At 39.4% G+C, this 15,253-nt stretch overlaps 1 protein-coding gene across 4 annotated transcripts in view; it reads right to left on the bottom strand.

Moving 5' to 3' along the window:
* Window positions 1-15,253, bottom strand: part of ATP8A2 (ATPase phospholipid transporting 8A2) — a 340,878-nt gene that overhangs the window by 107,143 nt on the left and 218,482 nt on the right. For all 4 annotated transcript variants that reach the window (XM_068930206.1, XM_068930209.1, XM_068930207.1 and 1 more), the window contains exon 28: window positions 1,835-1,909. In XM_068930206.1, coding sequence (XP_068786307.1) covers window positions 1,835-1,909 — 75 coding nt within the window. The remainder of the gene's footprint in view (window positions 1-1,834; window positions 1,910-15,253) is intronic.

Genomic DNA, 15,253 nt, shown 5'->3' with positions numbered 1-15,253 from the left:
AGTAACATGGAGGACTAGACACTAACAGGGATCAGTGGTTACATCCCCAGATCAGACTAGGAATATGTTTCATTTGTTCATGAACTGATAAACCAGATAGTTGAAAAGACGGCAGTCTTGTGGGCACAAGAAAACAAGAATAAGACAACTGGTCCAATATATTCTAAAAAGAAGATATGGTCTCGTATGGCCTTACGATATTTCCACAGAAAACTGAAGGTTCCCACGTCTTGCAGTGTTTACATTTTCATTTAAAGTAAATCTTCTACTGTTTTTGATTATGAAGGTAAACCTCCAGTGTGAACTAATGCAAATACAGGGATTCCAGTGCTGCTAAGATTTCTTACACTTGGCATTTTAATGAGACTACTCATGAAGTAAAGGCTAATCAGCATGGGAGAGAATGGCAGAACTAAACTCACATAAAAACTTAACCCCTTCAAGTTATGAAAGCCCCTAATACCCTACCAGTACTTGATTCTTCATGATTCTATGGGACCTGTTCTAATTTTAGAAAATGCTGACCTTATAAAACAAGGGTTAATTTCTACTTCACGGATTCTAGAAGACGAGTCTCATCCATGAGCTTTATGCAGGGTAGGTAGATCCATCAAACCAGGTTTAAAGATATTACATGCAAATATCTGAACATGAATGACAGACTGCGTAACAGTCAGGAAATGAGGGTGAAGAGAATCAAGGGAGTGCAAAATCCCTGAATTAATATCTTTCACAAAGAATATAAAGTTTTATGGAATATGAGGGTTTGTGTCATCATTTTTAAGATTAGGAGAAATGTGACAGAAGTTAAATGTTTCCATTAATACTACTGAGTGATAATTTGCTGTCTTCTTCTGTATTTTCATACATTTGGAATGAGTCTGCTTAAAGAAAAAAAAAAATTTAATTTCCTCCCTCCAAAGAGAAATGCAAAGGATTTTTTTCACACTGACAAAGTGTCCTAATGGCTTCTAAATCCAGACACCAGGTCAGTTATCAGTAACAACATTACAAAGATAACACCGTACTGAAAAGACTAGCTAAAGTCTACAGTATGCAATGAAACACTGTCCCAGAGATCCTCCGAGCTAGCGCTGATTAAAGGGAACACACCTACATGGTCCCATGTGGCACCATGCAAAGCACAGCTAAAATCTGAACACGTTCCTAGACTAACAAATTCTGCTCATAGTTTAAGTGAAGAATGCTGGTGACACAGCCATGCTGCTTCCAGTTCTGGCTCTGCTTAGCATGGAGTCAGCCCATGGAGTCAGCATCCCTACTGCACTTCCCTGGGCTTCTAATTGTTTCAGGGTCAGAGAAGAGAGGAAAGCTTTAGTATTTATTAACCGTATAGGAATAAATGCTTCAATATATTTTTCCATGGATTAAAATCACTGGGATTGCAAAGTACTTCCAAAAAATATATACATATTAAAAAAAAAAATCACTCAATGATTAAGACTTGCTATTTATTCTGAATATGAACAATCAGTAAAATATTTCAGAAGTAGCCAAAAGGTATTTCGGAAGAGGAAATCTAAAAAATTAAAAATTATAGAATAGCCTAAAAGCTACAGAGGTTTTTTTTTTTAAAGTTGTATTAGGACAACCAGGTGTATTTTTAAGGCATTTTCCCAGGGGCTTTTTCTTTTTTTTAAATAAATTAACTATCCAAGATCTTTTCCCCCAACCCAGGGTGGATCGAAATGGCTTTTTACAAATGAGCTCACCTTTTCTGACACACATCCAGGTAGTTACGCATGAGAAACAGCACAGACACAATGACATATGGGTCCTGAACCACTATCAAATCATAATATGTAGCACTTACCACATTATATAGACCAATGCACCATCGCTCAAATAAGATCTGTCCAGAAAACCCATTAACGAAAGCAAACCAAAGCTGAAACAAACAAAGACAAGTTACATGAAGCTTTAAATCAATATTGCACTCACCATTTCCATTTACAGTAGAGGAGAAGGGTGGGGAACCCAGACCACCATCTGGAGACAGCTGCTTGTCATGCTCTAAAAATAATTATCAGCAGTGCCAGACAGTTATTCTCTTTTAAAGTCTTACATTTTAAATACTGCCAGAGTACTGCTTATTCAAATTAAAATATTGAGGCGATGGAGCAATTTGCATCATTACTCTAAAAAAGTAAACGGCCTCAAACAATTTCAGAAGTCTTACTGCTGGCAAGTTAATGTGCTTGAAGTCAGAAGCTAACCTAGTTTCCATCACAGTTGGCAAAGGCTAAAATTTTCAAGGTAAGTATATTCTGATGGATGCTCTGTTCGACTTGTGCCCTATTTCACAGTCCCGTAATTACAGTGGTACTGATTTATCACTTACATAATTACAATTCTATAACAATTTTATTATCTGAGTGGCTTAACTATAATTATTTAATAACAAACATTAGAGCATGTTGCCCAAAGAGGCTGAGGAATCTCCATCCTTTTCCAAGTTTCAAAGACCCAACTGGACAAGGTCCAAGCAGTCCAGCTGGAGTGCAGTGCTGACCCTACTGTGTGCAGGAGGTTGGACTAGGCGGCCCCCGTGTCCCCTTCCAGTTAGAGTGATTCTGCAGTTCTGGCATCCTGGGAGACTGCTGTAAAACACAGTGCCACCAGCATGCTATGGCATATTACGTAAACTCCTTTCACAGTTTCCTTGGACCTAGCTTCCTTGAGCCTTTTTTTTTTTTTTTAAATCATATTCTTTAAGCAGCTTTTTGAGATAAGAACCGCTTTATTGGGTCACAATAAAGTTTCTTTCCCAGTCAGGAGGTAGTGAAAGAGGCTGAGGAAAAATATAACAAAGAGGGGAAAGAATCATCTTTTTCCATGTAAATTGGAAACTGAAAGCATAATTAGCAACTTAAGGACTTCCTGAAACAGTTTACATTTGAATCACTGCATCTAATAGACATCAAAGGACTTCTGTGAATTTTTGTGACCCTTTTTGAATGCATTTCTACTTTTGGGCTCCACAATGCCCCACGGCAATTAGTTCCAAATTATAAATCAACATTGTACGGGGAAAAATAAAGCATGTCTTCCCTCCAAACAATTTTAATATTTTTGCACCACATCGGCTTTACAATTTTACATTATATTGCATGCACTAGGTATGGCACAGCAGTCAAGTGATGCCAAAGCTCATTCCCTTCTTTCAGCAGGATGCTTCAGCTGCCTGACATCCCACGGTACTCATAAAGAGACGTTTTTTCCTGAGACCATCCTTTTACTCATGTATAACAGAACTCTCCTAACCACCATCGTTTATTCTATGGCTCTCTTATAATTTGCACAGTGATATTAGTGTCGCAGCAAAATACCTGAGATAACAATTAGTTAAGTGTGTATAATCTGGTCTCTTCCTTGATCCCACCCAAAATAGAATAGAATAACTAGGAAAGAGTACAGGAAAAGAGAACAAGATTGCATCAAGACCTACAACTGTTTTCATGGGTAGAGAGAGTATCTAAACAGATCAGGACTCTTCAGCATGGAATAGGGACAACTTAGAGGAAGATTCAAATAGTTACAAGATTTACAAGAATGAAATAAATAGAGAATAGCTGGTCCGTTTCAAATAGGCGCTGGGCAGGAAATGAGATTTGGAGGCTACACAAAAAACAAAAGATGAAATGCTTTCAGGCAGCATGTGGTTGATCTATGGAACTCCTTGCCAGAGGATGCTGAGGATACAAAAAGCAATTCAAAAAAATTGTGGAAGAAGCTGGAGACCAAATGAGTAATGCCAGAAAACTACCACTGTTCATGGGAGGTCAGATACCAGGTTAGCTTAACCTTCATTCTGTTCATCCGCACCTGCTCTTAAATCCACTATGTCAATATTGTCATTTAAAATTGATTATTCTAACGCACTCTCACTGTTTAGTGAGAGAGGCAACAACGACACTGAACTCAGCTTATTCGCTTATAAATACGCCTTGTGTAGTAGGCTATTTAGACTACAACTTTCTTTTCAGCTGTTGGCTGCTCTTTTTCTACTGGGGAGTTTTTCATCGACTTCACCTTACGTTATCCTGAAGTTTGTGCTCTTCTATACCTGCTGCCTTCTTCCAGCCTGTAGTTTAGAAATGTCTTTATAACTTTTCTTAAGGGCCAGCAGTCTCATTCCATTTTCATCTAGCTGAAATGCGTCATCCTTGTATAAACTCTAAAAATTTCCCCAGATCCTAATAAACCTAAATTCTTTATTCCTTCACATTTCATCAATCATCCATGAACTTAAATTAAGTAAGCAGTTAAATGCTCATCTCTTCAGTTCTGTTGAGAAAGGAAAAAGGATAGGAGAAAAAAAGTCACACTCTATATCCCAACCCTTTTTCAGCACTTCTACTTTTGAGCAGTTCAATACTCTCCAAATCTCACTCTCAGGCCCCAATTAATGGCCCAAAGCAGCATATCGACCAGCCTTGCCCTCACACTTCAAGCATGTTTCAACCAATCTTACAACCCAGCTCCTGAAATAAAACATCCTGGGTACATAGTAAAGAAACTGAGGTCCCAGAAGAGAAACCAAAACTAATTTGGCCATGTCAGGTAAGGAACTGGAGAGCTGCTTCTCCTAGGAGGAAGGAGAGATTCAAACAAGCAGAATCTTACATATTTAGCAATGACAACCTAGGCGTTTATCTCCAGGCTTCTTGCAGTCCATCTTAGCTACGAATGAGGACAGCAATCCCAGATAACAATCTAGAACCTTGTCTGCCTAGTTGCCAACCTCAGCTCCCTGTGCGAAAGCACAACACTCCAGTGCCCTCCTCAGTTTCCTATAGCCCACTGAGCAAAGCAAGCTTGAAAGGTTTGGTAGCAAATGCTGAGGATTTAGGACATTGGCTCATGCTACTTAGGAAACCACTGTTGTCTGAGACCATAACCTCCTCCAAATAGTTCTCCAGCAACAAATACTTCCAATTTTCTATCAAGAGGCTAATACATACAGCAGTCAAACTTTTTTGTGTAGCTGGTCCATGGCTAGGAGAAACCAAAAAAAGCCACATACCCCCCCCCAAACCAGACAAAGCTAATACCTTAGATTTATGCTTCTCACAGAAGATATTAGCAGTAACAAAGTGAATACATGATCATGGAAAGCTTAAGGGTGGGGGGAGGGGGAGAAGCTCTTAAGATGCCTTATGAAGACACCTTATACAGACTAACAAGAGTCAACAAGTGAAAAATATCACCTCAACAACCCGTTCTTCTCCTATTAACAACGTATTCACCCTACCACTATTGGCTGATGCAGAAATCTTGAAGTCCTTGATAGAAAAGCTCATGATTGGCCAATTAGTGTAAGAGAACAACGAGATGGGATGTTTCTGACTTGTAAACGAACATCAAGATGCCACAATTTTATGGACAAAAAATAAGTCTTCTGGAGAATATTTCAACCCTGAAAGAACATTCAAGTGAAATATTGTCCTTATTTCAAGGCTGCTAGGATTAAGGGGGGAAAGAGCTAGCATTCAGAAATTTAAATATTCTGCTATTTAAAAACCCATATTTGAACTAGTTTTTCTTTTACTATTATCCATGAAGGTAAAAATCAAAAGTGAAACATCCCAAATGCTTCCACCAGTCTGCTTGCATTACACACACTGAACAGAGGACAGAAGCAGGTGGGGTTATGAGGCACTGAAGAAGTTGGTCATTCTTGTCTTCTCCAGAGATTCACATTATCAAATGCCAATCAACAGAAAGAATTTGTGGAGTACCTCCTTATTATCTTAATATCAAGGAAACAAACCTGAAACTTTGCACAAAGTATACATATCCTTCGAATTTAACACAAGCCATAAATTGTCATGCTTAGTTTAAGCCCCAACTGTTTGTGGAGAGTGTACATTATTATTTGAGGTCAGTGAGGCAAAAAAAAAAAGGCGCCTCCACTTCAATGTTCCTGTTTAACAAGATGCACTAAATACACTTGAAGCTGCAACAACCCATGCTTGACTCAGACTCGGTAAGCTGGTAGGAAAACTTGCCAAGTCTGCCTGGCTTGCCAAGCTCCAGGGGTTTGCCGGGCTCAGCTGCAGCATTGCTATGAAAAAATGAACCCAAAGTTATTAGACTGCTTTCCTGGGCTGGAAAAAAGAAACTTTCTTTTTACTTTAACTATTACCTGGCTGCCAAAAAGCTGGAAAAGCTTATTTGTAACTCAGCTACTAAACATACGTTTTTCTCCCAAGCCATTTGAAATGCAAAGAAATTCAGACTTAAGGCTGAAACTTGGGCTGACATATCACTACCCTTTAGCACAGCTGGTATTGCAAAGACCTGAAACCAGTCGATATTGCACACAAAGAAAGCTGAACATGTTCGCAAACTGAAAAACAGCCCACGTTTTCTGCCTCGAAGTGTGGCTACAATTTTTTAATAAGAAACCTTACTCCTAAAGCACTCTGTGCCAGCTGTGATGTGGCACTTCACCGCTAGGAAAAGGGAAAAAAAAAGGAAAGAAAAAAGAAAAAAGGAACTGCTGCCTCCTTCCAGAGGTCAACAAAAGCAAACAGATGGTAAAACTTACTTAATATTGACTCGGGCTGCAGGCAAGCAGAGCATCTCAACGTAAAACAGTCTTGCACTGCCATTACTCAGGGCCACACAGCCATTCACCTGCTCTAGAGTGCATTTTGAGATGAGATCCAGTAGTATTTCAAAAACAACAACAAAAGTACCACTTGAGTAAGTTCAAAGGCAATTTTAACTGCATTATTGCTTCATGCATAATTACTGTGTTTGAAATAGTAGGAACTAATTTATTTAAGTGCTCTAAGGCACTAGGATAGCAAATCATCTAATCTAAATGTGTATACTTATGATGTCTTGATAACAGACAGCTTAACGAGTACTAGAAATGTTTTCCCAATTCTGCTAAAGGGCACAGAAAGCTAATGTAGTCAGGGTATCAACAACTGCCACAGGCACCAATTACAGCCAGATGGGATGCCTTTACTATTCAGAAATTAGTTAAATTCTCAAAATATCCTCTCTCAGCACACATATTTTGCATGTTCTTACCAAGTACACTCATTTACAGCTTGCCTAATAAAGCAGATCTATACATCTCCTATTCAGTTCATTAATAATGTATCCTGATTAAAAACCTCTTCTTACAGATGCCTCTCTCAATGCAAAGCTCTTCCTCCTGCTCAAATGCACACAGCCTTAAAACCATCCCTTCACTGGAGTATGCATAGCACCAATTTTTTAATATAGGTAGAGCCTTAACAAGATTTGACAGAGTAGGCATGGCTGCCTGACATTCACTTCACTTGGCAAAGATTTCCCGTGCTCTTTTATTCCCTCCATTGTTTAAATAGATTTGTTTTCAGCAAATACATTTCTCTTCTAAAAAAAAACATTTTCTCCAGGCCTATGCACCTCAAACAAGTATACATTAAGCTTAAAATCATCTTTAATCTCCTCTGCCAATGTTAACAATTATTTTTCAAGTTTCATACTACTCGTTTCATAAAACAAAAACAAAACAAAAACCAAAAAACCGTATGTATTTACTGCAAAGCTAGGTCAGATAAATAGACAGAGGAGTCTCAAAGTAACCAATATAGTAAGTAAAGTAACCAATAACTAATTTGTTAAAGAAACTTGAGGAGCTGTTATTTCTTCTATTGCTGATGATAAATACACAGTTAATACTTCAACATACTAAAAGGCACAAATTTATCAGTTTCATCTTTTCCTGCTTGTACTAAAGGTGTATGCAGAAAATTTGTTTTTCTTCCTTGTACATATTGCTTCTATGCTTCTCTTTCCTAACTAATCAACTATCCATCGCCTTCCTCAAAAGCACATAAACTTTAAACGCGACAGTCAAGCACAGAGCATAAAGGAGAAGGGCAGGAAGGCCAAGAGAAGTATGATCCGATGTTACACAGATGACGGATTTGTACAGCTTAGCTCCTCAGAATAATTCTTCAGTCTTTTAAATCAAGTGAAAACTAGTGATCCCCTCTAGCTGTTTCTCCTCAGTGGTTACCACTAGATAACAAAATGCATCTCCTCTACCACTAGGTAACAAAATCACAATATATGGGCACTGTGGAAAGATACAACACTGACAGATGACTATGCAGTGCATATCAGAGCACATAGCCAGTAAGGCATGAGAAGTTTGCCTCCTCCCGCAACCTTTGGTCCTAATATACTGATCAATATGTTAATAAAATAACATAGCAGGGCACACTGGACCTATACTGGAGCACAGAGCCCACTTCCTTCACAACGGGGGTAGGGTTTCTCATTGTTTTTTGGTGTTCAAGTTTCACAGACATCTATTCAGTATGTCAGATTAACTATTTAATACTCATGCCACCGCTAAAATTAACACGTAACCCATTACAGCTCTCTGCTTGGTCTTGTTCTAATTTGGCAGTTTTTTTACCTCATGAAACTGAGCACAGAAAGAGCAGAATCTCTCTCCATCTCTTGATGCGACGTGTTCTTGAGACTTAACGTTTCTCCAATACCTGTAACCGCTGTCAGAAGTGAGGCTAAGACAAAATGATTAGAAATGGCCTGCGTGGCCAAAGGGCATATATACTTGCCAAAAGATGTGGTTAAACTTACCCATTCCTCACCAAATTACCCGATTACAAACAGAGCCAGCTTTATTCTGTATTCATTTTTCATCCTTCACTAATTTGCCTTAGGTACAAGAAAAGCTGCCCCGCTACGCTAGGATTGTCTCATGTATATTTGTGTCATCCTAGAGGTGACAGGAATCACATACTGAGTTGCTAAAGATCGCCTGACAAACCACCACAACTCCGGACACTTTGGTCAAGCCCTGTCAGCGTACGCAGTTTCAGCACTACTGCATGGTGAAGGGGGTCCGAAACCACAGCTGGAGCCAGGTGATCAGCACAGATCACACTAGGAAGTCCGCAACTTCTGTACTGCAAAAGCCAAGGCAGCGTCACACTGTGGCCCAAAGCCAGGCTGAGACGGCTGCAGGTGACCAGCTGCGAGGAGACAACGGCAGAGCCCCTTGGCTGCGGCCTCTTCCCGCTGCGGCTGCTGGGCTGGGGGCTCGGCTGATTCAGGGGAAAATTCTAACAGCTCTCTGCCCCCCAGATTCGCCCGATTAATTTCTGTACCTATCCCTGACTACCAGCATATCACTATGCAACGGAGAAGTACAATATGACTCTATTAAGAGCTTAGCATATATTAAGGAGAATCTACTGCATCTCCTCAGCATGTAATCACTCCAGACAACTTGTGCAGCTGTGCAATTGACCCACATCTTGCCTGAAAAGGTAAGGATCTACTTTTACATGGCATTAAATGACCTGCTGGCTTCTCTGAAGCTAAGTAGTATTGTTAGCCAACAATAAAATGATAGAAGGGCTTTAGATTATTTTTAATTTCTTCTCTGTTGCTGAAATAAAGGGCAGAAGACAGACCTGAGTTCAACTATTTATTTTAAAATAGCTGAAGAAACATCAGTAATTTCATGTAACTTATCTACCTGAATCTTTACTAAGTACTTAGGATCCTGTAGTCAAAATTATGTCACAAAGCAAGTAAAGCAGTATTTCAAATAGAAAATGAGGGAGCTACATGAAAACAAAGACAAAACCACTACTGTAGTAAAGATAACTAGGGGCCAGAAGAATAGAAATTGCTATATAAAAAAAAAATCAACAGGCCAGCAAGTCTAGTAAGGGATGTACAAACAGAAGGAAAGCCAACAAAAAAAACACGGCTCTGTAATTGATCCCTAACACCACACGTCAAAAGTGAGGCTAGGGACACTAAAATTCTTCCACGCTTGGGATATGCAGGAGGGGTCCACTGCAGCCCAAATAAAGAAAACCACCAACCACCAACATAGCAATAGCGGAGCAAATCCAATAGTCAACAATGATCAGAGACCAGCTGGTGAATAAAGAAAGCAAAAGAATAAACTGATTCATGATTTTGATTGCTTTTGTCCAAAATATACTAGGCACTTTAAATTCTCGACAGGACCAACTGACACCCAAGCTTCTGTTACAAGGAAATTGAAATTGTGCACTGTCCTCTCTTTGCGGAGTTCTGTAAGACCATCTCAATTCTTATACTCTGCCTCGCAAAAAGCCTGTGTACAGAGTAAGCCTCAGAGCCTTGACTCTGCAAAGCTGGATTCAGTTCCTTGGTATGGGGTAAGGCTTACTTTTTTCCGTATCTTTGTGTAGTTGGCAGTTTACATCTAGGCTACATGCAGCTTACTGAAGGAGGAAATTCCAATGCGCATACAAGAGTATTCATCTGTATCTTCATATGGTGCCAAAAGGGCACTGGGAAGAAAAGGGATATGAAGCCCTATGTTCATTTAGTAAAACTAAAATACTGTTGCATACTCTTATTTCTTAGATATGATTCTAAGGCAATGTCTTACAGGAACCAAGAATATTTTACAATTTCCAAGGACCAAATACATTGTCAGTACCCCTTCAATCAACGGACTGAATAAAGCTGATGGTGACTGAGATCTTGACTGTCACTATTCAGCTCCTATTTTACAGGACACGTCAACCCTTCCCCTCCTCATCTTTATTTGCAGAAATCCCTTATGCTACACTTAAAAATGCAGGTTCACAGATCTTACTTTCCTTGTCATCACATAAAGGAATCCTTCTGCAGAGCTGCTGAATTAAGTCTATAGGAGCTGCTGAATTAAGTCTGTAGCAAGGTCATTTTAGGTCTGGAAAAGCAGTCCCTGCAGGATTCCCTATTATGGCTACGTGAACTGCCAGTTTCCTTTTGCAAGTCTCAGTTTCTCCCTCTTCCTCCCTATGAAATAAAATTCAGTCTCTGTAAGCCCTTAGATTAAGCTACTTTTTTCAAGTTTATATAAAGTTTTCTGACAGCTTGGAACCCAAGGAAAACTGCAAAATTAGCAACAGAAAAGCCAGAGCACTAAAGAAACTGCAGCTCATCTTCTGTCATACTGACAATAATAAACCTTTACAGTGGTAATCCCAAGAGCGGCTGATGTTTCTCATTACCCATAGCTCTATTAGCATCGCAGCACAGAGACAACATTCGAGCTGAAAACTACAAGGACACACGATGCAATTTGAAAAGCTCCCTGGCACCTATCATCTTACATTTGCTCTACTTTTATTTATTGATACAACCATTTTCTTGGAAGGTTGGACATAATATAAAATAGACAACGCTCCCCATTTTCTTTTTAAGTAGTTGTTTTTTAAACACGCAATTTCTTCCATAAAGGCTCCAGGACTCATTAACAAGGCATCCCTCCTGCTCTCCTTGCCACTCCTCCTACACCAAAAATATATCCAATATTGGTAAATCGTCTGGTTTTTTTTCCTTTTCTTGCTGGCAAAAGCTAAAAGACTTGGATCTTAAACATATCTTTTGCCAAAATATGCAGCACATTGTAAGCACATGCAGTCATTTCACTGGCAAAATACATATTGATGTATTTCTCGCTACAAAGAAATAATGTTTGAACTTTCAGGAAGAGATTAGCTTTCTTTCACTGCAACACATGCAAAGAAATTCTTAGTGGACTTTTTAAAACTGTGTGATATGTCTTCTGATAGAGCTGTGTACAAAGAAAATCAAAGTAGTTAGAAAAAATATGTTAGATGAGGAAAACCTAGAAGTTCACAAATAGGAGAAATGCATTCACGTGATTACTGAACTTAGTCCAAATCTACAGGATTTCATTATGTGGCTTTGAGATAATATTGCACAGTATGACCCACTACACCAAGGAAGCAGCTGTGATAGCTCTTTATATAAATGACTCTCCTAAAAAGGCTGGATAGTAAAGGGCTAATGGCAGACTGTCTCCTACGAGTCTGTTCTTAGTTTCACAGCATTTTTCAAATGCCTTTTTTTTTGTTTTGCTTTGTTTTTTTAACTGGAGTAAGCTTATTTATGCCCCATCATCTGCCTGCTGGGAAAAAACTTCATGGTAAGTGATCAGTAACTTGCTTTGGAACCTCGATCAGGGACATGCCCTCTACTTTCCATAGTTTTTACTAAGTTCCACAAAACACACTAGACTGGGTGGTTAGGCACCATGAAAATCAGAGATGACATCTGAGGTTACATTTCTAGGAATAAAGCCGGCAAATGAGAGCATTGCCTAAGCGCAAACTTCAGAGGTAACCCCAAGAATGAAAATATATTTGTTAGAACATGGAACAAAAAATTATAAAGCAAAAGCTGGCCACAGTTAGGCCTACTTCAAAGTTTGACAAATAAATATAAAAATTGTGAAAATGCAATCTGTACAGGATCCAAAAGATATTTCAAGAACAAGGTGAATTTATATCCTGGACAGAGTTTCACAAATTATTGCACAAAGGGCAAGAGTTCTGCCAGCCTTTACTAAGGCAGACAAGAAGAAGCAGGGAAATAAGCACATAAAAGCACTTCTGTGGTTTACTTGATCTACATGGTAGAGTAGGACTCTAGCTGCCGTACAAGTCCTTTCTGGTCCCCCAACAGTGGTCATACTTCAGAACTAGACTCATGTGTGAAAAGCACCTAACAACTACAAGAGGAGGGGATAAATAGGTGAGTTTCTCATTTGCAAGCCAGCTGAATTGAACGTGCATACAGGAATACTGAATTCCTCTTCAAGTATTCTTGGTACAGTGAGCTCCTCAAAACACAGCAAATGCTACAGAAAACATTCTTCTCTTAGAAAACTGTACATTATATGAAAATAGGCCTAAACTAAATCATATAGTAGTTTTTCATCCTAATGCACTCTCACCACGTTTCTAGATAGGAACAGTGTACTTGTTCAGAAAAGTAGTCATCGCCTTGGTTCAGAATGTAGTGATTTAAAATCTGAGCTGAGACGCTCTAAGACCTTTTAAAGAAAGGGTTGTCATAGCATATGCTGTAAACTGAAGGGAACCAGCCCTACATATTCAAGGAAATATCAGGGATAACAAGCAGCATAAGAAGACTTCTGTTTAATCATCTGCATCTAGTTTCTCTTCTCCTTGGAAGCAAGGAGCAGACTTCCCTAAGCTCTTGTTTACTAGGCAAATTGCTCAGCCTTCCTGAAGGAGCACCTCAATTCCAATAGCCTTCAAAAAGAGCTAGGGATGCTAATTCTACATAAGAATATTAGGACAGTCATACCAGTTCAGGCCACTGGATCATTAAGCCAGTTGCCCATCTTCAACAGGGACCACATGCCAACATCTGTGAAAGAGTACACACTGTGCAATTTCCATGTACTAATCACCAGCATCTACAAATATCCAGCTCTGAGGATTTCCCAAGCCACTTGTGCCTTGCCTTACTTGCAACATTTGGTTCTTGGAGCTTCTCCTATCTCTTCTCATGCCCTTAAAAGCCTCCTGCAACACAATGTCCTTTGATAAGGAGCACTACGTATGGTCCAAAGAGCAAGCTCAAGCTAGCCTTTACATGAGGCAGAAAGCTACTACAGCAGTTGACAGACACTACGAACGGGATCCCAATGAGTTAATATGGTTAAGGGACTGCCTCTGCTCAAGCTGGAGCAATGCTACCAGCTGGCTAACAAGCAATATCAAAGACTTGGCTCATAACAGACCTTAACTGGCTCTATCTGAAGCAAAGGTTTGGTGACCAACATATTTGAGATATATAGTGCCACCTCATGTCATCTACAGATGTTTTGAGACGCAAAGGCAAGGAGAGGAAAAAATACTTGGTCTAAACAATGCTGCTAAGAGATAAGAGTGAAAGTGTTTTAATCTAGGCATCAGAAAGATTTCTCTGACAATAAAAGCACTTAAGCTATGAAACTTCTTTCACCGCATACGGCCCACAGCTAGACTGAAATTTGGCACCCTCCCCCAAGGCAGTCCTTCAAGCTATCTTGGTTTTGTATCCTCAAATATCCTCTTACCTTGCCCTGTATCCACAATATGGGCAGTAAGCTATACACCCAGACCTCTCTCTTTTTGGCACTTCAAAGTTTAAAAAAATAAAATAATAATAAAAAACAATAATAAAAATGAACTCATATCACACTGCGCATTTGGTCTACTAAGCTCAAGTACAAAGGGCCACAAGACAATCGACCTACTGCTCCTCAGGGTGCTCCTAACACTGAGCAACACGGAAACACAAGCCAGTCCAAACCTATAAGCCTGGTGGTCAGTTCTCTCAGAGAGAACCAAAAAGCACAGCATGTCCCTTGCTCCCCTAAAAAGACACTGGAGATCCATCTGGAAATAAACAAAAGAGATAACCCTTTTTATTGCATGTGGCTCTCCAAACCCCCAATCACTAAGGAACATTTTCTTGAAAAGAATTATTTCAACTTCAAATAGGATATTACAACAGACGGTGATGTAATATTTCATTTAAGACCATGTCTTCCATAATGCAGCCTAACAATCAACTTAACTAAATTAATTTAAAATGCAGGTTTTAAGTCTGCGGAACAAACTATCCAGACTATCATTTCAGTTTAAATCAGGCTTAGAGTGCTCACAGAACATTTGGAACTAATTTAAATGGATTTACAATCGCATCACAGTTAAACCACTGTAACTTCCTTGTGTAGCCAAGCTCATATGGCAGGCAACTGAACATTTGTTTATAGTTTGGATGACTATATGAGGAGAAAAAGGATGGCAGGAGTAGCCTTTGCTTTGCTGCATGAGGATTTCAGCGCTGAAGGTTGAAAGGTGGGGAAAAACCTTATTATTTTGCTTGCACTACTCAAATATCAGAAAAAATTTAAAACCACTTTACACTAGCATCTACCACAGTAGGTCACTTCTGACAGAGTGTTACCACCACACGTAGCCAGGTCCAACCACATCTATGGGAGTACGCTCACTACTTACTTGTAGGTGCTTCTGCCCTTAGTAACCCAAGTATTTTTCACGTAAGTTATCAAACAAAACTAACGCTTTCAATTTCAAGTTTTTCTTCTCCTTTTACTTAATATATCCCCATAAATACTATTCAATCCGTTTTCATTGTCATAGTATTAACTAATCAGATAATTTTAAAAGGAGGGCAAATGGCTGCTTACATCAGTTGTCTTGCCATTCAAGCGCTTTTTCCCCTGCCAATGCTGAAAATAACAGAGGGAAAACTCTAGCCTCAGACCTGCCATATGTCTGATATAGCTAATTCCTGGCCCGCAGTGGGCTGAACATCCATTCGAGATGCTGACCTTAGAGGGGTCGATCCTTGG

This window comes from Struthio camelus, chromosome 1 (genome assembly GCF_040807025.1).
Source record: "Struthio camelus isolate bStrCam1 chromosome 1, bStrCam1.hap1, whole genome shotgun sequence".
In the NCBI taxonomy this organism is placed as follows: Eukaryota; Metazoa; Chordata; class Aves; order Struthioniformes; family Struthionidae; genus Struthio; species Struthio camelus.
Note: the sequence above shows the minus strand (reverse complement) of the source record. Positions and strands in the feature narration are given on the sequence as shown.